Source organism: Corvus kubaryi, unplaced genomic scaffold, assembly GCF_017639235.1.
Source record: "Corvus kubaryi isolate FWS band 111438036 unplaced genomic scaffold, C.kubaryi_AGA036_p1.0 78, whole genome shotgun sequence".
Lineage (NCBI taxonomy): Eukaryota > Metazoa > Chordata > Aves > Passeriformes > Corvidae > Corvus > Corvus kubaryi.
The window spans coordinates 8,463,184-8,489,114 of record NW_024582065.1 but is presented as its reverse complement, the minus strand read 5'-3'; the positions used below and the strand labels follow the sequence as shown (position 1 = coordinate 8,489,114).

Genomic DNA, 25,931 nt, shown 5'->3' with positions numbered 1-25,931 from the left:
CATTTGATGACTGAATTTGACAGTTAAAAACTTTGCCTTGCCTCCAGGAAAGTGGAAGATGAAGGGCCAATTTTCCTGCTCACAGCTCCTGGCACAAATCAACTTGGTTCCCAGTAAAACTGAGGAGAGATTTTGATACAAAGTACAGTTGCACACATTTTTATTTATATTGAAGAGTTGCCCAAAAGCAGCACGTCCAAGAACTTTAAAATTACTGTTTTCCCTCTCTCTTAGGAATATCTTGATCCAGAACATTTAAGATGTGGAAAGAAGATAGTCAGAGATGATGCAACTTTTAATTTTGGCTCAGTGAGTATTTGACTTTTTTTTAATGCTCCAAACTTTCTAAGAAGCACAAGAAGCTCACACTGTGTCCAGTAATAACTGGATATAAATCAAAATTGCAGGGAGAAGTACAGGGAAATGCTCAGTGAGGTTGTCTAGACAGGCCACCTGTAAACATTTCTGCTTCTGAACTGGTGACTGTGTATTGTGAGACCTAATTATCTCTTTAAATGACAAGGAGCATGTCTTGTTTTCACAGGTGACTTGTGACATTTAAGTTCTATCGATTTTCAGTGAGCCAGACTACAAAAAGGCTCCTAAGGACCAGAAACCTGATTTAAAAATAACACATAAAAATGCTGCTCTTAAGTATCAAATTGCAGACACTAGTTTAAAAAAATTCTTTAATCTTATTTGTTGTGTCTCTGTTTCTGCCTAGAATTAACTATCCAATATATCACTAAGATCAGTAAAATATTTGAAATACATGTATTTAAATGGGAACATTTGTACAGATATTTAGCCATGTGTAGGATGGAGGGGTGTACAGACACCAGTGTCAGGAAGATTTACCTTCCCCACATGCCATGGCTTGAGTTTCACAGCAAAACCATGTGGGGGAAAGGTGTATCTGTGTCTTCATCTGCTTCCACATGCAGGTTATGTTGGCAGATTTCCATAGGGCCTCGTTAGCAGGACAAGAGAAGATGACATGGGAGTGATTTTAGAACTCAGTGCCACGCTAACCTCAGTGCCTCGTGGTCGGAGAGTTCTGAGGCACTAAAGAGCTCCCAGGATTAATCCCAGCAAACATGGAAATACTTGGAATAATCACTGCTTAGGTGACTCATCTGTATTATGAAATGGAAATTATTTCAGAATACATTCTGTACTTCCAAGCTTGCTGTGGATTCTGGACATCAGAGCGGTGCTTTTCCCTCTGAATTGTACACAGTGTTTTTCTGTTCCTCGCTTGTTTATGTGTGCGATGTGCAAGTCTCCAAATGTTCCAGCCTTTGAATCCCCAGCCAATAGCTGTACTGCTTCCAGAAAAACTTGCATTTCCCTGCCCCACTCCTGCAGTGTTCCCAAAGGCCAGGCAGCCTCTGGTGTGAGGTGACTGCTCTGCCTCCATGGTAATGAAGCGGCCCAGAGAGCTGAGTGCTGCAGCCCACGTTGATCCTCACTTTTCCAAGAATACGGATGACTGACCTTGCCTGCACAGATTATCTCTGAAAGCAGGACCCACTGAGGGCAATTAAATAAGTTTGGGCATTATACTTTTATTCCTTTTTCATATATTTCCCTTTGAATAAGAAAACTCACCAGATGCCATTCGAATGTGATTCTCCCTGGATACTCTTGGCAGGCCCGAGTTGGTTGAATTCCAGGGATTATAACAAGTCTAAAGGTTAATGTTATGTTATCCTTTAGTTCTTTTAAAAATATCTATTTCTGTACATTTACATTTCTATTTTACTGGTTTTTAGATAGCTAAGCATCACAAAATGAACTAGTTTCTCTTTTCATTGCAACCAGAAATTAATCTCAATGACCCAAGCTGGTAAGTGACTTGAATAGCCCAAATTCCACCCTGTTATGCACAGTGACACATGAAACTCACACTTTGGTCTGGGCTGAAAGCTGCTGGGCTGTGCCAAAGAGCTGTGACTAATTTGGGCAGAGAGCCAAAGGGTGCCTTTCTCTGGCCATTGTTTCCCAAGCAGGGAAGAAGTGATTTTGTGTGTATAATCTTTTGGGACATGCCACAAGCCCTAGGTAGCCTTACTCAGGCAAGTGCTCTGTCAAAAATGCTTTGGAATTAGGAATACCCAGCAATTTTAGAAGAAGAATGGTAAATCCCTGTTGCAGGTTAATGTTATTACTTTTTAATACCTCCATAGTGACTGTCATAGTTCTTTCTTGGCTGACCTGAGCACATGTATTAAATACCAGGTGGAAGAGAAGAATGCTCCCATGAGCTAGGAGGGTGCAAGTCCAAGTTACCATGTAATTTTTATTTGGTTATGATGCTGCACTCTCATCTGAAATTATCTGGAAGGGGAGAAATATTCACTTCATCACAGTGAGTTTGTTCAGTTCATGTGGGCAATGCAAAGCCAGAATATGACACCAAAATTCTTTTTTATCTTTGCACAGAAGTGAGGATGTTCAGTGTAGGGACAGACTCTCTTCTGAGTAAAGAGCTAGAGCAATACAAAATCCTTGAATAAAATCCTTAGTAAGATTCCTTTCAAGTTCAAAACTCCTTTAATAAATAATCTCAAACACCCATTTCCACAAGCAAAGAGTTGTGGGATCAGCTGGCAGGGGGCTGTAGATCCATTTAGAGAAGGGGTGTGCAAGAGATGAGTGAACAACACACAGTAAGGAAATCCTGTTTTGATGTTGAGTGAAGATTATTCTGTAATTTAAAAAATTGCTGTCTGAGAGCTGCCAGTTTGGTGTTCATCCACGGTGGGTTGTCTCACTTGACCCCTACCTACAGAGGCTTATTTTCAGTCTATGTAAATGGTAATGTTTAGACATGTCTCCCAGCAAAATGTGTTCTTAATCTCCTGCTGAATTCTTACATCAGAACACACAGAAATTTGGCATGGCTGTCAGTTATTTTCCAGTAAAACACCCACCTTATAGGAGTTACATATGCTTTCAATTTTTAGGATATTTAATAATGTTTTCATCTCTAATTAGGAGAAATATCTGGGTTTGGCTCTTTCATTCTCCTGGGAACTAAGAGTTTGGTTTTGCCAGTTGCTGGATCATTACAAAATTCCAGTCCTTGTGTTAAATTTTGCTTTTCAAGTTCTGAATGAACTTGGAATTTGGATACATGTTTAAGCAGCAACCGATTTCCTGGAAAATACTAAACTGAATTAAACACCACAACTCTCATAAAAAAGAACATTCAAGTGTAGAAAACAATAGCAGAGAAATCCTGAGTAAATCTTGCTCTATTCAACCCTTTCTTTTCTATCCCAGGAAATATTTGTTATACACAGGGGCTTATTTATAAAATAGTTATATTTACCCACATTCCTAGCCAGAAGTCACGAAATGCAGATTATTCCTAAGGTGCTGTGGCTCAGACTATAGTTCCTTTGTTTATTTGCTACTTGACAACTAAAAAGGCAATTTCTTTTACAAGCAAAGTAAACAAAAAGTTATATTTGATGCACTTTAAATCAGCTGAGATATTAAACCCCCAAAATTGGGCTTTACAGTGGAAAATCTATTTTCTCTTAACGGCAGCAGCCCCACTGGTGCCAGTTTAAAGGACTCCAGAGCACACAGAGGTTCAGAGCTGGGTTTAGTGCTCTGAGGCTGCTTCCAAGGAGCCCTGACATGGACTTGAATTGTCTAATTTGGCTTTACAAGAGGAGCCTCCACAGCGAATTCTTTCCACTGGCTGTTCTGTGTTCCCTGCAGTTTGTACCATGAAGAGCACATCCTCAGCTAGAACAAATCAGTGTTGTTGCAATCATTTTGAAGGAGCTATACTTGATATCTAGAGCTGCAGAGACAGGATTTCTTCAATTGCAGCACAAAAAGCCAATGGGAAAATTGCTTTCCAAAGAGGAAATATGTCAGGAACACCTCACACATCCCCACTTGAGGAGATTCACGTTGCACTGTGCCAGTTTGTACCTGCTGAAAGGTGATTTGCAATCTTTAGACATAAACTGAGGTGTTGGTGACAGATTGGGCCTAAATGGCAGCTGTGACTGAAGTCATTCCTTTACTGCATGGCTGAGTTGTCTGTCTCTGCCAGGGTCTGATTAGCCAGGTTTCCTTCATTATTTATAAAAAGCAATATGCCATAAAAATGTCATTTTCACTGCCTAAATCATCAAATTTTCCATTAAAACCTTCTGCTGGAAGGTCCTAGAGAATATTCATCCCCAGGCTCTGACAGGGAGGTAGAAATGGGCATTCATTTCCAGCAGTAGTGTAATTCCAAAAGTTTGGAGTCACCAATCTATTAAAGGGTGGCTTTTTTCTAAGCTTCTGTTTTGGTCAGGAATCTCAAAAACAAGGTAGGATCAAAAGCTTCCTATGGAACCATGAGGGATCAAATTAATCTGTGACATAATTTAGCAGGATTCCATGGATTTATAGCAGAAACTGGGGGGATGTATCTAAACCTACATGAGCTGCTGTGTATTCCCTGTCCCGTGTCCGTGCTGATCCTGCCAATCCCCGTGCCCAGCTCTCACCTGGGATTAGTCCCAGCCCAGAAACACTTCCCAGGAGAGTCACTGGGCTTTGAAGATATTCATGATAAGAAAAACTGTTAAATATGGCTTTAGAGAACCAGATTTAGGAAATGCTGGATTTCCTTCCAGTCCGTATCTTGCCCCAGGGAAACCCAGGCTTTGCTTGTGAAACCTCGCCACAGTTCCGGACTGCTGCCCTCCAAAGCCAGGCTGCGCTTTGGTTTCTTCCAGGCTTCCATTGCTCCTGACCCTGGACAGATGGGAGCATTCCCTGTGTGCCTCCTTCACTGGCTTTGGGGTTTCAACACCCAGTTTATGATTCAGATGTTGGATGTGGAGCTACAAGTTTTGTTTCCTTGGCTGGAGTCCAAGGACGCTGCTGGGAACATGTCTGGGATTTTGGGCTTTTGGAGTCCCATCACTGGCACAGCTGCCAAGAGGTTTGGCCTCAGGAGGGGGCTCTTTTTATTCAGGAGTTTAAACATTTACCTGTTTCCCCTGCTCAGAATAGACATGTTACTCTTTACACCTGCTTTCCCCACTTCCAACTTTACTTTTTCATTCAGGCTCCTCCTATGCTCAAAATTTATTTTCCTTTCTCCTTGAGAGTCCTCCTTAAAAACATCTTGGTTTGTGAACACTCTGAGTTTTCCTTCTTATTGCGGCAGTGTTTTGGTGAGGGCTTTGTTTTCTCTTTACAATATCTGTAAAGAGAATTTTGTTTTCCTCTTGTGAAACCTCAGATAACACTTGGAACTTCTGTGTTACCTGGGTGTGTTGCCTGTAAAATACAGGTACAAATAGACATGTCAGTGGTGGTGTGGAAATTACTCAGGATTATGAATCACGTTGAAAAAATACTATTGGAAAGCTGAGCCTGATGCTATTAGTCATTCTGCAATAGCAAAAGGAATTGTGGTGTCAGTGGAAGAGAGATGCAAGTTAGTGCAGAGTCAGTCTCTTTCTGCTTCTGTCATGTGGAAAACATCTTCTAAACGTCTTTATTTTTTTACTGTTATTAGCAAAATGAGCAACTTCTGAAAGGGTTAAAGGAGATTTACCATAACCTTCACTCTCCCCTCAGTTCTTGTCATTTATGAGAATTAATGAAGACATTAAATAAATCTGATGTTTCCTTTTTCTGTTTCCACTAATTAGTCCCAGTCAATCAATGGAATATCCACATTTTCCCAGCTGGTTTAGAGTCAAAAGATACTGAATCTGAACTTGTTTTTTCATGTCACATCCAGAGCTTTGGAAGAGTGTTTTGGCAGGCTTCCCTGTGGGCACAGCTCCCATTCCCAGAGTTCTCTCCAAAGCATTAAGAATGGAAATAAGCAGCTCAGAATTTTCCAGTTTAGCTCAGGCTCTGTGTACTTTAAGAGAAACAGAAGCACAACCACAAGTACAGCAAAACCCTTCATGTGGCCGGGCTGCAGCGGAGAGCTGAGCTTCAGCTGGGGAAACTGGCACAAACTGGTCCATGCTGGGCCCACACATGGCACCCCACGTTTGTCCTGGTGTGGGGGGACAGTGGCTGAGGCACGATTCCACCAGGAAGCCTCTTAATGTAATGAAGATCTGTGTGGTGGCCTAAAGTCAGAGGCAGGCTCAGAAATCTCTCAATGATTTACTCTGAAATACTCCTGCTTGTAGAAAACCATCAAGGCCACTGACAGAGAGAAACACTTTCATTTTCTCTCTCCTCTTCAGGGTGATTCCTTGGCTTGTGGAAACTGCTTTAGTGACTGAAATAAGGCACACAGATATACATATATACATACATATACGTATATATAGTGTCTATTTCTGGGTGCTTTTCTCCTGTCCAATGCTGAAGAAGTGCTCCAGAGCATCTATTCTTTGGAGGAAAAAATTCCTAGGACAATATTATCTTACAGACAACATGATCTGGGAAAAATCTTGAGGCCGAGCAGGGATAAAGAAGATAAAATTGATTCCTGATGTCTCTTTGAGGATTACAGTCCAGCTCTTATGAAACTTAGTGGGAAACTTTCCTTCTCTTGTAATGAGAGCTGGGCTGGTCCTCAGGGTATCACTGTAACAAAGCAGAGCTACAACTGGTAGTAGGCAGCAGAGACAGATAAAACTGAAACATGTAAAAAGATTTTATTAGAGAGGAGAGATTGAATTGTGGCAAAGCTGTCAAGTTCAGTGAGGATAACAATATATCAAATTTAATGATTCTTCTTTCTTTAATCTTGAATTAATGAAATCTTGCAGACACTCTGCTCCATTCAGAAAATAAGTAATAATGTGGAAGTTACAGAACTCCTTCATATCAGAGCTCTGGATAGGCAGGAATCCTGACTTGAAGCACACAACTCCAGTTCCTAGAAGTACTGAATCTCATGGGCACTGGATTTGCTTTTACTAGCAAATTTTCCTTCCTGCCTTCTACCCATTTTTCAGGTTTTCCTGGAACAAGTGCACATTTCCAGCTAATTTATACTAATTGAAAATTAAGTTTCCATAGAATGAGACATCCCTATCTTAAACATCTCTCTGAAATGCAGTTCTCATTTTGACTACAGCCTTTAAAACCCAGAGCATCTGAGCCTAAATTCCATTTTAAGTGTCCTATGAAATCTGTTGCATTAAAAATCCAAGACCTTGGCTTACTTTTAAAAGGTAATATTAAATATGTTAATATATTCTCTTATGCACTTTTTCCCTAGGATATAAAACAGTCATTCTCCTTAAATAGTAACACAGTGCCCTGCAATGCTGAGCACTGGTGGAATGGCTCTACAATAAAGTTAAGCTTCAAATTTTAATCTCTCCCTGAGCCACATCCTGTTTTCAGTTAACTGATCTCATATGGGGGAAATTTACCACAGGAAATCTCTCGAGTTTGGAAAGTACCAAAACCTTATCTTTAGTTTCTTTGTGTAATTCAGCACCTTTGGAGACAGAGGTATAGTAGAATCACTGAAGCTTTCAAGAAGTCTCAAAGCAAAAGAGGAGTGAGTTAAGGGCACGGGGAAGAGATAGAGCTGCCACTTCATCCCTAAACCTGACCCTGTGGTGTAACACTGATCATTCTAAAATTAACATCTTACACCTCTTTATATACTCAAAGTTCAAAAAACCACATCCAGAAATCTTTTAAAATCTCTTTCAGAAACTAACTCACATCCTGGCAGAAACTGCCTGGGCCAAATTAACTTACAATGAGTTTTAACAATCCAAGTGAGAGCAAATGTTTCAGGCCAAGGCCTAACTGGGGCTGTATCACAGCTTCCTCGTAGCCTTGAGTTAATACCCAGCCCTGATGAGTCTGAACTACAGATCTACATCTGGATCTACATCAGATCAGCAGCTACAGATACGCTGTAGATCAGCAGAGAGAGGAGGGAAGTGGAACTGAGGTGTCTGTCATGTCTGTCTGTCGTGTCTGTCATGTCTGTCTGTCATGTCTGTCTGTCATGGATGTCTGTGCACACCCAGCACGGGAAGGTGCCAGACTGGAGGCAAACGCTGCTGTACAATAAATCCCTCAGCAGCCTCCACACACCCACAGGTACCTGCAGCTGGTGGCTCTTGTCAGTGCAGCAATTAACGAGCCAGTGAAGCGCCTAGAGAAACACCTCTGCTTTTATTCTTAATTCTGAGCAGGGCCTCACCCTCAGGGATATTCCCCACAAGGAAGAGTGAACAGATTTGCATGTACGACTCTTTTTCTGACTGAATCCTCTGTCAGAACTAGGTAGGGTGGCAGCAAAGTGAGCTGTGTCAGGGGCAAAGAGGACCTTCTGCTGAATATGAAACTTCGCTTTGTAGAATCTTTTCTGCACTCTAAGAAGGCTTTGCAGACATTACTGAACTCTTGTGTCACCCCGCTGTGCTACCCCCGAGCTGCGTTGGCGGCTGAGGCACAGCGGGGCTTCCCCGGCGAGGCTTCCCGGAGGCTCCAGAGGGACTCAGGGCTCCCGTCCCGGATTTGGGGCAGGGGCTGCCCCGAGCGCCCAGGGGGAACTTGGCGCTGTGCCCGCGCTCCGGGCAGGCAGGACTTTCTGTCTGAGTCCCCGGCCACCATGGCAGACCCGCATCACTCCGCTTTCAGGAACCAGCCACCAGATTCTGCATTTCAGCCCGCCCGGGGGAATTTGCTCCGCGGGGCCTTTCCTCAGTCAATTCCCCGTGCCCTCGGCCCGGGACAGCGCCGGTCCCCCGAGCAGGGGAAGCCCCGCTCCCGCCGGCCCCGAGGCGCGGTTCGGGCTCCCCGCTCCTCCCGGCCGGAGCGAGGCAGCATCGCCGAAATCCAGCCGAGCCGCCCGGCCGCAGCTCCGGTAGCCGCGGTGAGCGCCCGCCCGGGGCCGCCGGGCTCAGGTACGGGAGAGGCAGGGATGCAGGGACGGATGGAGGGGAGCGGCAGGGACGGATGGAGGGGAGCGGCAGGGACGGACGGAGGGACGGAGGGGAGCGGGCCCCGCCGCAGCCTCCCGCTGCGGAGAACCGCCCGCGGCCCCGGACACACGGGCCCGGTGCCCGAACCGCGCCCCGGGAGCGCCCGGAGGGCAGCGAGGGCTGCCCGGGGGTCCCGGCCGCTCTCCGCCCCGCCGAGCCGGGATGGGCGGAGGAAGCCCCGAGCCGGGGCGGCCGGAGCGCTCCGTGCCCGGGGCTGCGGGGCGCGGGCGGTGCCGGTGCGGAGGAGCCGGGGCTGGGCCAGCGCGGCCGCGGGCGGGGGAGCGGCGGGGGCTCGTCTGCCCCGTCCCCCCGGGCACCCAGCCACCACAGCCCCGGTCCGCTTCCATTACGATTGTGTTACCGGGTTTAATTTAGGGCTCTGGCAGGTTGTGCAGCCCCTGCGGCCGCTGCCGAGCTCCCGCTCAGATGCCTGCAGGGACCATGGGAATTGGCTAAAGCAGGCCATGGCAAACGCTGTTTGTTCCGAGACCCAGGGACAACCCCAGGGTGTGCCATGTCCACCTCACGGCAGTCACACCGCCAGCCCGGCCTGCCCAAGGCAGCCTTGATTCATTCATTTTCAGATTTCTTAGTCAGCGTGACTATCGGTAATACTGTGACAGGCTGTGGGGTGTCAGTACTGTTATGGGGAAAAAAAAGATTTATACAGGCATTATTATGATCAAACTGCAGCAGTTCCCTGGGTGAAAACCTTCCTTGAACTTTCCAAGAGACACCAGAATCAGTTTTGGCTGCATTTCCAAAAATATCCCACTGCACAGCTCTTATTTACCAAACCAAAGTGAATATGGCGTGTGTGGCTCCAGGTGCGCCTGGTAAGAGCACAGCATTAAGGGCTTGCGGACTTGGTATTTCCTTTGTTGTTTCACCACAAGTTTTATGGTTTCAGGAAAGTCACTGTCAACACACCAGCTGCTCAGTTTCTCTGTCTGTGAAGTGAAATCACGAATTTTGGCTGCTGAGAATTGCATGGCGTTGGGGATTTACTCTACAGAAACAATTCTGTGTGATGGGGACTGACGGGATTGTAGCTCATCTTTCTACAAGCTAAAAACTCTTAAAAGAAAGAAAACCGCAATACCCCTTTTTAGGACGTTGTCTATTTTTGTGCAGTGTTGGAGGGAAATTTTAAAGCTGTAATTTCCTGCTGGTACCAGGTCAAAACCCACTGTGACATTTGGTCGCGCCTGTCACTGCAGACCCAGCTAAACACAGCACTGTCACTGCTCGGGTTTGAGACTGCTGGAGGACTTTGATACATCCTCTCACATCAAAACAGCTGTGTGCCGTGTTTGAGCACCTGGTTTTTTCCTTCTCTCGGACAGGGCTCACTTCAGATGGCCGAGAGCACCCCCAGGAGCCTGCAGGACACCCCCGGCTCTTCTCCTGATGAAAACGAGTTTCCTTTCGGATACCCCACCAACATTTGTGAGGATGTGCCTGGTCAGAAGTACCTGTGCAGCAACTGCAACAACATCCTGAAGAAAGCCCTGCAGACGCTGTGTGGGCACAGGTACTGCTCTGCCTGCCTCACCTGGATCGTAAGGTACGTCCTGGGCTGGCCCAGGGTCACTGCCAGGGCCACGGCAGTGGCTGCAGCATTCCCGAGAGCTGGGTTGTGCCTCTGAGCTCAGGGATGACTCTGTGGCTCCCTGGCACGCTGTCACTTTCCTGGATGGCAGGATTTTCCATGCTGGACTGCAGGATACTCTCTGCCTCCTCCTTGTTTCCGCCATGGAAATCTGTGGGGTGGATTATGGGGCCTGACAGAGTTTTTCTGTCTGTGACATAATAATTCTGATTTAACCTTGAAGAACTGGTCCAAGGCTGACTTAGTCCTTCCATGGCACTTTACAGTCTTTTGATAAGGGATGCTATAGGATTTTAATGAACATAATGTCATATATATCTATGTCTGTCTGAACAAAATGGGCATTTTCTGTGCTTTAGAAGACTTTAGTTTTCACATTATCTTTCCTACTTGGAGTTTTTGCATCATTCATGAGATAAATAGCTTTCCATCTTTATTCCTATTTATGGTCCAGGCTGCCCTTATTTTAGTGAAATACAGGTAAGATTAATGGGCAGAGTCCTGGTCTTGAAAAAGAGAAGAGCAAAGCCTCTTTGACATCAGTGTGTTCAAGATCTGACCTTTTCATGAACAAAGACTATGGATTCTGAGTGGAAATTACAATTTCCATGGGTTTGTGTCAGTGCCTATAAAATACCTCCTAAACTGCAGTGCACCAATGGATTGTTATTTAATTCTTCTTTCTTTTTGCCAGAAACAATAAAAATGCAATTTGCCAGAAATGTAAAGAGGAAGATCCCAACACTTTAAGTGAGGAAAGCCTATTGGCAGAAGAAAGGGTAAGTTGTAGTTCACAGGTCATTAATTTATTATTAGCCATTTTCTGTAGTCATCATTGGACTGGAGTTCAGAAGGGAATAATATCAAAGGCAATAGCAGCTGATCGTTACACATTTTAACTTAGGCTTTAATAACTTGGATTTCCCAGAGTTTTTGATTTTAAAAAGTGTAATGGCAGCCTCAGGACTTTCCAAACCCAGGTTCTGCACTGTAAAATCCCAAACTCTCCCATATGATTACTTTTTATTGTCTCAAAGTAACTGGTGCTTTCCTACTTGTAATAATATGTCTTAGCTGTTACTTATTATCCTTAGGAAGTATTTTAATGGATTTTCCAACCTCATGGTTTCTTGTACCCTTCAAACATGAAGCTGAACATAATAATTGATACAATCTATGCCCTGGCAAATGTTTCATCTGTAATTTAATGGTGCAGATCTCTTCTTGTGTGATTTTCCAGGCAAATTGCTGTGCTGTTCTATATCCCAAACACAAACTGGGCCATAATGCCCAGTCCCACCTTGTGCTTTTCCCTCCTCTCTGACTACATGCAGGGATATCAACAGACACACAATTTGTCTGAATTTTTTAGGAAAAAATGAAAACAAATAGGCAGCTGAGAGTGGCATAGAAGTTTAGGAGTTTAGGAAGCAGCAAAATAATGGATCTGCTGTTAATGCTGAACTTGGTAATATCCCAGGAAAAAAAAAATCCTCAGTTCTGCAATGAATTTCCCAATAACAGATTTCATACACAAATAGGTGCAGCTGAACCCTTATGAACTTCTGCTTTGACTGTCAGTTTGGGATTTCTCTGCTGTGGGATTCTCCTTGAGTGTGCTGGGAATTTCTGCACAGTCTGTGGGTGGGTGGTTGTAAACAGACCCCACTCTGGGCTGCCTGGCACCTTCCTTTGCCTGCTGGGTGTCCAGATGAAGCCAGGCACCAGGAAGGGAGGAGGATCTGCCTGTGTACATCATTTCCAACAAATGCTGGGTGCATCTTCAGGAACTTTGAAATGTGGGCATCATTTATAAATACTTTCCTCCCTCTGTTTGTAAAACTTTCCCCTCCCAGTCCTTGCTCTGTGTTATTCCATGTGAAATCTGCATTTCTCTGCACTGTACTTACCTCCAGAGTATCCAAAAAAATGCCTTTAACTGTGGCAGGGCTTCTTCTTATGCCAGGGTACCTCTTTTAGTGCAAGGTGTAATATTGAAGTGTGCAGTATTTCATAAGTTACATAACAATTGTACAATTCCTCACCTTTAAATAACATAAAAACTGAGATAGTGCAAAGAACAAACCCCTCTCCCATCTGGTTCGTATTTTTTTAGCACACAGTGTCTGCTAAAATGTAAACAGCCCCGATCTGAGCAGTCCTCAAGTCCTCTCTGCAGCACGTTTAGGAGGTGTTAATGACCCCGATAATGAAATGCATTCATTAAGGGACCCCATAGTCAGGGTCCTGTCAGCACATTCACTGCATGTGAAATATTTCAGCTCCTGTGAAAAGAAATGTAAAATAAGAGCTGTAGTTGGCTGGGCTTATTTTCAATAAATTAATGTCAAGTCAGATAGATTATTTTTGAGTGCTAAGAAATAAATGATTTAATAATTATTTGGGCTTCTACTACACTGAGATTAACTTGCCCTGTCACTGAGTCTTGTGCAGTACAGTAATTTTTTTTTAAATAAAGGATTTATCAAGATGTGGATTTCTGTCACCCTAGTCCCATTCCAAGAATGCATGCTGGAGTATTTTCTCACCAGTGGTTTTTTCCTCACTTTGTTTTCTTTCCAGGCTTTTGGTGATGCTGCCATTAATAAAGAGATTTCTGAGCTCAGAGTCCACTGTGTGACCCTTGGATGCAGCTGGTCTGGCATCATGAAAGATTTTGAAGTATGTTTAAAGAGAGTTTATTCAGATTAATATGCACTTTTACTGGAATGGGGACAGAGAGGCAATGAAACCAGGATATCAGGAGACACAAATTAATACAATTAATTAGAATCAGTGTCAGTACTGTGGTTTATTCCAGCACAGTATCTAAAAACGTGCCATTAATCCATGGAAGGTCCCCTGCCCGTGACAGGGGGGTGGAACTGGATGATCTTCCAACCCAACTCATTCTGTGGTTCTGTGATTAACTTTAGTAGGGCTTTGGCCAAATCCAGAACATCCTGAATGAAATTCACATTGCACAAATTTACATCAACTTGATATTTCTTCCAGGGGTTTCCTTATTACTTAAGTGCAAGGCTGCTACAAGCAGGTTGTGACAGGGCAGAGTATTTCAGTCTGCAGGACACTGTTCAGGCAATGTCCTTAGCATGTTTTATAGGAGAAATAATTCCCTCCTGTGTCAATGTATTGCTTGTATTCATCATTCTTTTCAGACTGATCTGAAATGCTCCAGGTAAAATATTTAAATGAGCACAGTTTGTGAATCTGCCATGCAAATGTGAATAGTGAATACAAGGGAGAAAGCTGGGACCACGATCATGTTGTTTTTAAACAAAAGCCCTAAGAGCCTGTTTAAGGGAGGCCTTGTGTTTGAATTTACCAAAAGTTGTTTGGTTTTGGTTTTGGGATTTTTAAAAATTAATAATTAGCAAAAAAAGCCCCAGTAAAGTTGGTGAATTTTTCACCAGTAATCTCAGTAACTTTGAGCAGTGGGACTTTACCCAAGCTCAGAAGAAATGCAGATCAGAGCTGCCAGAACAGAGACTATTTATAGATAAATGTGAATCAGCACTTTACATGTTGCTTTATAACTTTTTACTTCCAGGAGCATCAGAGTTTATGTGAATATGCTTTGATCCCTTGTCACACTGGCTGTGGACATGTGGTGATGAGGAGGAAGCTGGCAGATCACTTGGAAAATGGATGTGTCAATAATGTGACAGTGTGTCAGCAGTGCCAGTGCAGCTTGGCCAGCTCTGAATACCAGGTAAGAACATCTCTCTCTCACATAAAGTCTTTATATTAATGATTTAAATAATTGGTGATGCCATTTTTCCATCCTGATTTCATTGCACTTGGGGAATATTTAATATTCCTGAGTTTGATCATTTTTCCACACGTGTTGGAGGGAAAAATGGTTGTGATAATCTGCTGGTGATGTGACAGAGTACCCATGTGCTCCCCCAGGGCTTGGGCAGCCCCGGTTTCAGCTCCTGGCTCAAAACTTGTCCCAGTATGAGGTAAGAGAGAAGCAGAAAAGCACAGACAGGCAGGGAAGGGATCTTGAAAGTGACTGAAGTTTATTCAAACTAAAACCACCCACGAACGTGTAAGGCAGGATTCTGTCAGAATCTGTTAGATCTGACGAAGTATAAATCTCCAAATTATCAGCAGTGTCCATAGACCAGGAAGATCATACTCTGAATCTGCCACTGATATCTCAGTGACTATTCAAACATATTTGCTTTGTATATTTTAATGGTTTTTGCTCAAAACAATGAATATTGTTCCCTCTAAATGATTTCAAGGGAATAATTGCCAGCCTTGGAGTTGGGCAGAGTGATTAAAGACCCACATATGAATATTTCAGAGATGTAAGTAGTAGTGGGTAGCTCTGCATGTCCAAAGTGTCACAAATTGATGCCTTTCCAAATACTGAGCTGAGAGATTTGTAAGGAATTAAGACTCCTCCTGGGGTAAGAATCAGGTGCTCTGTTAAAATCTACTCCTTGGGAAGCTTTTGCCTGTGCTCTTCATCCTTTACTAACCTACAGAGAGAGGAGAATCTGGACCCAGGCACATCTTCCCAGTGCTAAATCCAGTGTTTCCCAAAACTGTAAATACCAGAAGGTGGCAACACTAAATCCCTCTCAGCCTTCCGTGAGTGCAGGCTCGGGCTGGAGGAGGAAACCTGAGCTGGGTGCGTTCCCTGAGCACCTTTCTCTGCTCAGGGGTCTCTGACACCGCAGCTCCAGCGGCTTCAGAGCTGTTTTCCTCCCACTCATCCCACTTAGCTGCCACCTAATTCATATTTTGGTTGGGAAACCTTGGCAACTGAGAGGGGGTTGGCCTTGAGGTGTGGCTTTTTCTCTCTCTCCTTTAGTATTTGTAGAATTCTGGTTACATGATCTGCTTTAATAAATTTGCACCGACTTCAAACTTTTGATTATTTGTGGGTATTCCATGTGTCCACAACCCTCTGGGAGTAAATTTTGGGCTCTGCTCCTGCTCTGTTCCTCTTATTCATTCAGTTACAGGTCCTTTGATTTTTTACATTTCTCTATTTTAAATAAACTCCTCTCCAGTCCCTCTCCCCCTCAAGGAATTGGTGATCTGAAGGAGTAAAAGAGTCGAAATAAATAAGATAAAGGCATAATTTGTTCAATGGCAAGACAAAGAGTGTTTAAAAATTAGTTAGAGAGTGAGAAAACCCCGTGGCTGCATTTCTGAGAATCGAAAGGGAAACCTCAGAAGTGATATGCAAAGGAGTTTATGAAGATTAAAGCCACCCCCTCCGAGGAGTGTGAATGGAAAGCTGACAGTTGCTGTGTTAAATACAGATATTACAGATGCAGCGACCAATGGCAGGGGGATCACTTTACCTTTCTTGGAGAAAGAAATGGCAGGAAGCCTCCTGTAAGTGGTGATGCATTTTGCATTAGCACATCATGATGGAAAATTTGGATTCCAGCCTCCAAATTGCTCATAAGCAGGATGCAAGAAGGGGCTGCACATTGAGCAAACTGTATGAAGTCAATGCAAGAGGAGTTTATATTTGAATTATATTTGTATTAGAATTTATATTGGAGTTTCCTGTGCTGTAACCTGTTTATATTCATATATATATCTGTGTATATATTTGAATTTCCTGTTCTGCTGGTCATTGTTGCTTCCTGTTCTGTAACCCCCTGCTTGTCACTGCAGGTATGTGAGTGTACATTTTGTGTGTGTTCACATAACTCTGGTTTGAACCTGGCAAGACCTGGACATTGCCAATCTTGTATCCAATATCCCAGGGTCACCTTGCAGGTCAATAATTAAATACTGATTTTTTTCCTTCTTGTTTTAATGACAGGAGCATTTGTGTGAAGGCAAGGAACAAAAACCTGTGCAAACAGAAACAGCTTCAAAGGAGAAGGTGGGTGAAAGAGGAGTGAGTGCAATGCAGCTTTATTTATTTCATTTAGATTAAATGAACACCTGAGAACATCTTCAGATCCAGCAGTTGCATCTGGGTGCTCTTTACATCCCAGCAAAGCTCTGCTGACTGCCTTCCCTTCCCTGCTCCCACAATTACCTTCACTAAATTATCTTCTCAGTTAGTCTTGTAAAATGGGCAAATATTTGTTTCCTCTTATACACTGAGTGAGAGCCATGTGAGCACAAGAGGAGTGTGCTGTATAGCAGTGTATTTAAAGCATCTGATTTATGAGAAGTTGTTACCAGGTGATCCCTGTGGTTCATTCAATTCTGTTCTGTCATTATGGGGTCTGTTAGATGGACACCTCACTGCCAGGCTGTGTGCAAGAGACTTGCAATCAACCACACTCTTAATTGATTTACCATCAATTTTTAAAGCTGGTTGGGCACCAGAAGCTGTGGAAATACCTTGACTTGGATTCATCTGATTTATAGCTGCTGGGTTTGTGGCTTAGCTGTTTGTAGGGAAATAAAAGAGTTCCTTGCAATTAGTATTTGATTATTTCCTCTGCATTTTTTTTTTGGCAGAGCCACTCTACATCCTCAACCAACAAGGATGGATGTCGTTTCTCTGAAATTGGCTGCACATTTAGGGTGAGTGAAACAGGTCCCTTCAGGAATGTTCCACCCTGGTTTGGACATTCCCTTCAGGGTAGTGTCTCTGAAAACAGAATCAGCACTTCTGGTGCCAGATGATGGAGCTGCTCCTGCACCTTGCAGTTTTTCCATCTCCCAAGGAGCTGCAGGATTGCTGGGTTTGGCCCCAGGCCAGCTGTGGTGCTCATAGAGGGTGCATTGACGGTGTTGTCTCCTTCCAGGGAAGCAAAGAGAAGATAAAGGAGCATGAGAAATCTGCAGTGGGGGCCCACATGCTGCTCCTGCTGCAGCACATGAGGCAGCTGAAGGGAACCTTGTGCTCTGCAGCCAAAGCTGCACCGGGCTTCACCCCGCAGTCAGAGCTGAACCCAGTGAAGAGTGCAGGAAAAAGCATCTCTGACCTGCAGATCCCAGCAGGGCTGGAAATCAGTGGGGATCCAGAGGTGGACTGTTTCCCTGGATCTTCTGTTCCTGAAGATGAGTCTGTCCTGCACCAACTCGTGAGGGAGAAAGTGATTTCTGAGCTAGAAAATAAGCTGCATGTGTTTGAGAACATTGTGGCAGTGCTCAATAAGGAGGTGGAGAGCTCTAATTTGGAAATCCTGGCCTTCCAGAGACAGAGCGAACTGGACCAGAACATAATACGGGGCCTTGAGCTGAAGGTAAATACAGCAAGGATTGTCTGGGTGCTTGTTCTATAGACAACAAACACTGACACACGTCAGGGAGAGGTGGGCTAGGGATCAGGACGGGGAGTTTGAGCTGTGAAGTGTTAAGTTCTGGACACATCTCAAGGACCCTTTTGTTGTTTGATGCATTTTCAAACAGGGTTCTCTAAAATTTGTTCTCTAAATCCACGTTTAGGTAGTGAGATATTCCTGAGGGTTTTGAGTGTTCAGAATTTGCCACGATCAGACTGTGAGCAAGCAAAAGAGCTGTTTAATTGCCTGATCCTCTTACAAAGCAGCACTTTGCCTGGAGGCCCAAACAACATCTCCATGTATGTTTTGACACATAGCTGTCACTTGGAAAGAAATCAAAGCAGAGCTTCCAGAACATGAGGACTCCAGAAGGATTCAGCCACCCCTGCAGCACAGCCTGGAGCAGGGGGCTGACTGAGGGCTGGTTTTTTTCCCTAGATTGCAGAGTTGCACCGGTGCCTGACGCAGAAGGACGCGGGCCTGAGCAGCCTGCACAAGAGCCTGCTGTTCTCCGAGCAAGCCTCCTACGACGGGATCTTCCTCTGGAAAATAACAGACGTTGGCAGGAAGCTCCAGGACTCTGTGACTGGCAGGACAGTCGGTTTGTATTCCCCAGGTAAAGCACAAGATGGAGGTGTGTGTTCACAAACCCCAGTCCTTCAGAATCCCCCCCATTTCTCCAGAACTCTGCTTCTTTCTGCTCGTCCCAGCAGGAGGATCTTTAAAACAGCTCCTTAAACCAAGATGCTGTTTATGCAAAGATCAGGGGACTGGGATGTGCTTTTCCAGAGGGCTGTGCTTTAGTTTAGGCTGTCATACTAAACTTTGCCCTCCACCACAGCTGCTTGCAGTGGATCCATCCCTCCTAATCCTCACCTCGGTGCCTGCTGGCACCATGTGGCTCCGGCTGCAGCTCTTTCCCATGTGGGAAATAATTAGATTAGGTAAAATGTGCTTGTGTGGCTAATAGCAGGTAACTGTCACCAAGGTTTGAGGCACTAAATAATTCCAACCACTGGATTTTCATTGCTTATAATCTCCAGGGAGTACTGATTTGTCTGTCCTCTCTGCGAGAGCAAACCACGTCACACGTTACCTTTTCCCATATGCCAGAACACTCATTATGTCTTTTTTTTCCCCCAAAAAAGGTTTACTAACGAAGAGTTCTGATTTTCAGCTTTCTACACTGCAAAGTATGGCTACAAGGTGTGTCTGAGGGTGTACCTGAACGGGGATGGGACAGGGAAAGGAACCCACATGTCCCTGTTCTTCGTTGTCATGAAAGGAGACTACGACGCTTTGCTCCCGTGGCCTTTCAGGCACAAGGTGAGAAGGGAAACCTTTCTATATCTGATCCCCGCCAGAGGTCAACACAAGGTGACTTTTTCTCTGGAATTTAGTGGAAGTTGAGTGCTTTCCCACATCCCTTTCCAAAGGTGAGGAGCCGTCCTGCCATCCTGGCCAGTAATTTGTCTCTGGAGTCCCTTGCAGGGAAAGCTGCTCCTGCTGATACTCCAAGCTTTGCCAGGTAGGATTTTCAGACACCGGAACGTGGTGTTTGCAATACTCCAGCCTGTGTCCACCTGGGCTAAAGCCACAGACACATTTTCTCCTGGCTCTTGCTAAACATAGATAATATCAGTTTAGGAGGCAATTATGATTTGCTGCCTGAAGACGTCAGAAGGGTGAGGTGAGAGTTCCACTTACAAAGGTGCCACAGATATCCGATGTAATCCTGATCTTATTTTTTCCCCTAAGTGTGGTCTGATAATGGCAACAGTGGTTAGAAAAGCAGACAAACCATGGCAGGGCCTGATCTCTGCTCTGGCACTTGCCTTTGTGGGGTAATAATTCTGTAAGCCTTTCCTGTAAATAGCTTTGCTATGAGTTAGCAGCCAAGAAAATAGAAATCAAAGTTCCCAATCCTCACTGTATTAAAAGATTATCACAGACCTTTCGTGTTTCAAACTAAAGAACAGTGAGTTAATAAAGGGGGTAACGAGGTGGGGAGATTCTATACTGATATTTAGGTTGTGTCTTTCACATATTTGTGCACGGGCAGCTGAGCTGTTTGTTCTGATTCCAAACCACAATAACAGAATAAATGTAATGACTGGAACCAAACCCAGGGGCTGTTTAAGTTGTCAGGAGAGAGAGAGAGGAAAAAAGCCTTTGGACTGTGCAGTTCTCTACCAAGGAATAATTCCTTACTTGATTTAATTTAATTTTGTTTTATGGGTAGCAAAGTTTTAAAAACTTCATCTGGGAGTTCACATGAACTGACCTTGCAGGTTGGAAACATTCGTTACAGTTTGCATTCAATTATCAGTGGAGCATCCAGCTGCTTTTGCAGCACTTCTGTCCCTGCTTGTTTTGTTTTTCACTCCAGTAACTCCTCATTGCCACATTCTGTTTTTCAGGTGACATTTATGTTGCTTGACCAAAATAACAGGGAACACATAATTGATGCCTTTCGCCCGGACCTGACTTCTGCATCGTTCCAGAGGCCAGTGAACGACATGAATGTGGCCAGTGGCTGCCCCATGTTCCTCCCCTTGTCCAAACTGCAGTCCCCCAAGCACGCCTACGTAAAAGAGGACACGCTTTTCCTTAAATGCATCATAGAAACAAATTAGCAAATCCTGAAATACGCTTGTACGCAGAAGTCACCTGCTGAATGTCAACAGATTATGAGAAAAAAGCCATCAGTTTGAGAGCTTGTGTTAGTTTTTGTGTACACAAAATGCACAGAGCCTGAACCTGCATCCCCTGCACCCACTGCCATCACCTGGAGCTGCCTCCGTGCAGCAGCTGCTGGAATGGGATTGTTTCACCAAACCAGGCAATTCTCATGGTTTAGGTGTCAGTCTCAGTCACCCCCACCCCACACTCGTGGAGAAGGGGCTGTTCTTCCTCCCAGCTGGCCCTGCTGTGGCTGTGGTGCTGCCGGGGTGCCTGGCAGGGAGTGTGGCTGGATTCCCTTCCCTGGGATGGACAGGTTTGTGGGGTGAGGCTGAGCAGTCCCATCCTCGGGCAGCCCTGCCGGGTGTGCAGCTCCCTTTCCTGGCCGGGAGGGAGGGAGCTCCTGTCAGCCCTCGCTGGCTGGCAGCCGCAGGGGGGGATTTTGGCTGTTCCCCAGTGGGAGCAGGGACAGATTCCTTCCCCTGAGGCTCAGATCAGGTGTCTCTGTGCTTCCCCATGACCTTGGAAGCCAAGAGCGTGGCCAGCGCTGGTGGCTGCAGTCCCTTCCCCAGGGGATTTATTTCTTGCTGTTTATTTCAGACCCCTCTTTCAGTGCTCTGTAAGGAGATGTTGTATTGCATCAGCAGACAAGGACCAGATTACACTGTGCCTTGGGGGAATCACCTCTTGGATTTCCAAAGGAGCCCTGGGGCTTTCCCACTGTGGATACAGAGCTCTGGGAAGGCCAGAGCTCTGCTCCAGGTGGGGTCAGAGTTTGGTTTTAATGTCAGTCACTGAGTAGTTTGGTTTAATGTCCAGTCACTTCCTGAACCTTCAAGGCAGGTGACTTATTAGAAATTATTGATTTCTTTTTTGCTTAATTCCTTTTGTGTGCTCTGATGTTTAAGTTTCTTTGCATGCTAAAATAGAATTAACTGCTGGAAATGGTTTTGTTCTTTTTGGGTTTTCTAATGGAGGTAAAGAATGAATAATTTTTTTAATAACTGAGACAAGCTTGGGACCGTCTGCATGTGTGCAAAATCTCTCACTTCTATCTTGGCAACAGCTTTTAAAATAATTAGTTGTGATAAAGCATCAAATTTCAAAACCACCCACCCCATAAACAAATATCTATCAAAGATTGTTGGGAAGGAACTGGATATTCTTTGCCATCACATCTGTGTGTCTTTTCCTCTATTCTATCTTTCAAATGTTCTTCCAGGGACAGAAAGTGATTTTTTCCAGCTATGTGCCAGCCCCTGTCACGACACTGGAGTAATTTACCTAAATATATTATGCTTTTCCTGGCTGTATCACTATGACAAGTGCTGTATTTATTAAAATCATTCATATTTTCTTACGATTTTATTTATTTCCTAAATAAAGCTCACTAACTTAAGAAAGGTTTGGGTGCTATTTTCGCTGCCAGATAGGGAACTGGGCAACCTGGAGATGTGATGATGAGGATTTGTTATAGAAACAGCTGAGCTGTGCTGCACTTTCCTTCCTTGCTTTTTTCTTTCCTTCTTGCTGGGGAAAGGAAGGTCCCTTCGGAGCTGTGCTCAGGAGCTGCAGAAATGCCCAGAACATCTCTGTGTCCATTTCCCTCAAACCCGCCCAGCTGGGAGAGCACTTACAGGCTCTTCAACAGAGCCCACAGAGAGAGATCAGTTTGAAAAAAAAAAAAGACGGATATGGATGAAATCCATGCTAAATAAACAAATAGACACGAACCCCGCTGCCCGGTGCTCCTCCTTTCACAGGCACAGCCGGCAGAAAGCAGCCAAATGTCAGATTGATCTGCTCTGGTTGTGATGGCAGCCACCCCTCGGACCCAAGGCTCCTTTCCGAGGGCATTTCCATCCTTGGAAAGGGCTCCAGGAGCACGGCCGGAGCCGGAGCGGGACCGTGAGGAATGCACGGAGCCGCTTTCCAGGCGCGGGGCTCCGCTGCCAGCCCGGCTCTTCCTGGAACGGGCTCCTGGTTCTCATCTCCAAGACCTCCAGCCGCAAAGGCGTCTTGATAAGGAAGTGGCTGACACTTAAAGGAGCTGGAATCGGGGCGATATCAGGAGCTCTCTGATCCAGCAATTCATTTCTGTGTGATTTTTGGTTTTGATTTTTTTTTCCCTGGATCAAATCAAACGATGCAGAAAAGTCACGGAGAATTTCAGCGAGTTAGATCAGCAGCATTTGCTCTGTGTTTAATGGCCAGGCTGGCAAAGAGTTAAAATGCTCCTGCAGCTACGATGGTCTGAAATAATCAAGGACAAGGTTTGGAGGGAAAAAATAATGATTTTTTTTAGAATGGACAAATGAAGCTGAGAAAAGGGGCAAATTTTAGGCTTATAAGCCCTTGTTCAGGACAGGGAAAGAACTCAAGCCTTGCACACAGTGGCTTAAACTGGTTGTGTTGGTCAGTCAGCTGGCTTCGGTGAAGAGGTGGTCGAGACCCTCAGAACAGAAGGATGAGAGGGGGAATTAGCAACTTGTGGGAGCTACTTCTACTGTCAGGGATGTGTCCTATTGAACCGGCTGCTCCTGCAGCTGGAAGTGGCACTTGGGAGCCGTGCTGGGAGCCGTGGGAGGCTCCGGAGCCAGCGAGAGCCGTCCCTGCAGATCCGATCTCCTCGCCAGGCCTGGAGCTCACAGGCAGCCCCGTGTTTGGGTTTCCATTCAATATTCCTCGGCTTCGGTCTCCAAGGCTACACGCCAACAACCAACCCCTCCTCCCACTCCTGTTTTCAAAGAAAGAAAAACACAGTGAAAAGAGGCTGCAACGATTTCTGGGCAGTTTTCAAAGCAGAGAGGCAGCGCTGGGAGCTGCTCTCCCTGCACACTCCACAGGCTCTGATCCAGCCTGGGCCATGATTCCCCGGGTGCTCCATCCTCGTGCAAGCAGGAAAGCACCTCCCCACTCGGCAAGTGCAGGGTATGGGGGAGCAATTAAAAGGTTTTGAGGGAAAAAAGGGAGTTTTGGAGTCGTTAACTATACGGGGCTTCATTCAAATCCTTCTGCAAAAGCTGGTTTTGTTTGGGATTTCCGTAGCGGGGAAGGAGCCGGGAGTCCTGCCCTGGAGCCTGTGCTGGCTCCACTCCCTGGCCGAGGAGAGTGTAGGATTGCTGCCCTCAGCTTTGCACCAGTTTTGGGGCTCTCGTTCATTCCTGTTCCCTTGCTTACAGAATAATCTGCTTTTAATGACCGGACATTCCTGCCCTATTCCAGCACGGGGAGCAGGTCAGCCTTGGATGCAAAACCAGTGTCCAGCTGCTCCAGGCGCTGTCACAGCCCTGCTCCAGCACCTGCCAGGGGCCACGATCCCACAGTGCCAAAGAAATGGGATATCCAGTGGCTCCCCCACCCCGCCAGGGTGTGCGGGAAAAGCCAAGTGGGTGTGCAGAGGAAGAGGAGGAGGAAGAGAAGGAAAAAGAGAAGGAGAAAGGAAAATGAGGAGGAAGAGGAGGAGAAGGGCAGCACCCAGTAGCTCTCTGCAGTGGGATCTGAGGCCAGGATTGCTGGATGCTGCAGCAGGAGCACCTGCAAAGAAACCAGAGTTAAATGTGATGATGTTGCTTCATTCTGGTTAGAAAATAGAGGATACATCTCAAATTCTGGGATGTTTTTTCATTTTTGTTTGGGACTTTAGTCCCAGCACAAGGTTCCCGTGCTCTTTCCATTGGCAGCTGGCAGGTTTGGGGTGCCCTCTCCGTGTGGAGAGGTTTCAGCCAGGTTGTCCCTGCCTACACCCCCGGTGAATTCGATCCAGCGTTTGTCACATCATCCGCATTCCTGCGGCGAGCAACCAACACGCAAACATCAGCCACGGGCGCCGGGCAGGAGGGTGGTGCTCCCCCGGGCCCCACGGGGACGGGCTGGGACACGAACGCTGTCCCGGGAGCGCAGCAACCCGTGGGATTCCGGGCAAACCCAGCAGCCCCAACGCACGGAGCGAGGAGCGGGGCTTCGAGGGCTGTGCTGCGGGGTTATTTTAGTCCTGAGGTGACTCACACGTATCCCGGTGTGACTCACGGGGAGCTGGGGCCCAGGGCTGGGTAGGGATGTGGCACGGCATGGCGTGGCACAGCGTGCAACGGCATGGCACACATGGCACACATGGCACACATGGCACACATGGCACACACGGCACCCTGTGGCACGGCGCACATGGCACACTTGGCACACACGGCACACAGGGCACAGCGTGGCTCTCCTCACGCAGCCATGCACCGGGAGCAGCAGCGCGGCCGTGCCGGACCGATCGCTCAGGGAATCGCCTTTCCCGGGCCCTCCGCAGGTGCAGCATCACAGCGAGCACTCGGACACCGATGTTTTATGGGGAAGTTTGGTTAAATAAATGATTCCTACGCTGAAGGCAGGCTCAGCCCGTGCCGTGCCGCTCACCCCTGGCGCCCGGGAGCTGCTCGCTTGCAGTTCAAGCTTTGTTGCACGTGTGCTCTGGGCCCCAGCTCCTGGAGCTGCAGGAGCTCATCCATCACGGACAGGAAAAGCCGTACGGGCTCTGCTCGCGCTTGGCCCGGACCTCGCCTCGGGAATCAGCTCTCCTATGGCCCGAGCAGCCTGGAAAACATTGCTTTTTCAGGATCGCTTTCCAACAAACAGCGAATCCTACAGATTTCTTCTTGGCACCGACCGAAGCATTTTTACAGTGATTGATTTTCTCTGTGAGATTCAGAGAAAGGCTGAAAGGCTGCTCCCGCTTCCAGGAATCCCGGCGAGCACAGGTCGTTCCCTCTCGGGACAATGCTGCGCAGGCACTGCCCGCATCCCACCCCTCCCGCATCCCACTCCCTGCCCGCCCCCATCCCGGGGGACCAGGGGAAGCCCTTTCCTGGCTGCAGCCAGGGCTCGGAGGGGGACAGGCGGGGAGGTCCCGCGTGTGGCAGAGGGTGACGGTGCCTCTCCACGGGCGGTGGGTGCGTGGCCGACCCTGTGTTCCCCGTCCTGGCCCCCGGGATGCCGCCTGCGCCCTCCGGGGCACCGGCCAGGGCCAAGCCGAGCCGTGCCGTGCAGAGCTGGGATGTGCCCTGCCGGTCCGGTCCGGTAGGTGCCTATGGATGCCAGTCCATGCCGGTCAGTCGGTGCCGGCGGGTCGGTGCCAGTCCGTGCCATGCCAGTGGGTCGGTGCCAGTCCGGTCCGGTTCGGTCCGCGCCGGTCCGTGCCATGCCGGTGCCGGTCAGTGCTGCTGGGTGCCGTGCCGGTCCGGCCCGTGCGGTGCCGGTGGGTGCCGCGGGGATGCGCTGCGCTGCGGTGGGACCGGACCCGTGGGAGGCGGCGGGGGCGGCCCCGCTAATTGCATAACCGGGACGTCAATGCCGGCGGGAGCGCGGGGGAAGCGTGGGAAGATGGCGCCCCGCGGCCGGCCCCCGCCGCGCCCCGCAGCCCCCCCGCGGTGCCGGGGCCGCCCTTACCGCGGTGCG

The 25,931-nt window shown here is 46.7% G+C and overlaps 2 protein-coding genes across 3 annotated transcripts in view; both read left to right on the top strand.

The window, feature by feature from the left end:
* The first annotated feature begins 8 nt into the window (after nucleotides 1–8).
* On the top strand, nucleotides 9–21,852 carry TRAF1 (TNF receptor associated factor 1). 2 transcript variants are annotated; one of them, XM_042052474.1, is made up of 11 exons: nucleotides 9–309; nucleotides 10,301–10,521; nucleotides 11,261–11,345; nucleotides 13,150–13,248; nucleotides 14,138–14,299; nucleotides 16,388–16,450; nucleotides 17,041–17,106; nucleotides 17,331–17,771; nucleotides 18,249–18,426; nucleotides 18,988–19,136; nucleotides 20,231–21,852. In XM_042052474.1, exons 2-11 carry the CDS (start codon nucleotides 10,313–10,315, stop codon nucleotides 20,444–20,446), a joined length of 1,668 nt encoding a protein of 555 aa, XP_041908408.1. In that variant the 5' UTR covers nucleotides 9–309; nucleotides 10,301–10,312; the 3' UTR covers nucleotides 20,447–21,852. The 2 variants fall into 2 exon arrangements, with proteins under 2 accessions (XP_041908408.1, XP_041908407.1); XM_042052473.1 differs by lacking the exon at nucleotides 9–309 and adding an exon at nucleotides 8,483–8,876.
* Nucleotides 21,853–25,375: 3,523 nt separating this feature from the next.
* PHF19 (PHD finger protein 19) overlaps nucleotides 25,376–25,931 on the top strand; it is an 8,317-nt gene continuing 7,761 nt past the window's right edge. Inside the window, exon 1 of the mRNA XM_042052323.1 lies at nucleotides 25,376–25,553. Within this exon, the coding sequence (XP_041908257.1) occupies nucleotides 25,467–25,553 (87 nt within the window). The 5' untranslated portion in view covers nucleotides 25,376–25,466. The remainder of the gene's footprint in view (nucleotides 25,554–25,931) is intronic.

Coding starts and splice junctions, on each gene's coding strand:
- TRAF1 (XM_042052474.1), top strand. CDS start 10,313: ATGGCCGAGAGCACCCCCAGGAGCCTGCAGGACACCCCCGGCTCTTCT. Junction 10,522..11,260: donor TGCCTCACCTGGATCGTAAG/GTACGTCCTGGG, acceptor TCTTTTTGCCAG/AAACAATAAAAATGCAATTT. Junction 11,346..13,149: donor GCCTATTGGCAGAAGAAAGG/GTAAGTTGTAGT, acceptor TTTTCTTTCCAG/GCTTTTGGTGATGCTGCCAT.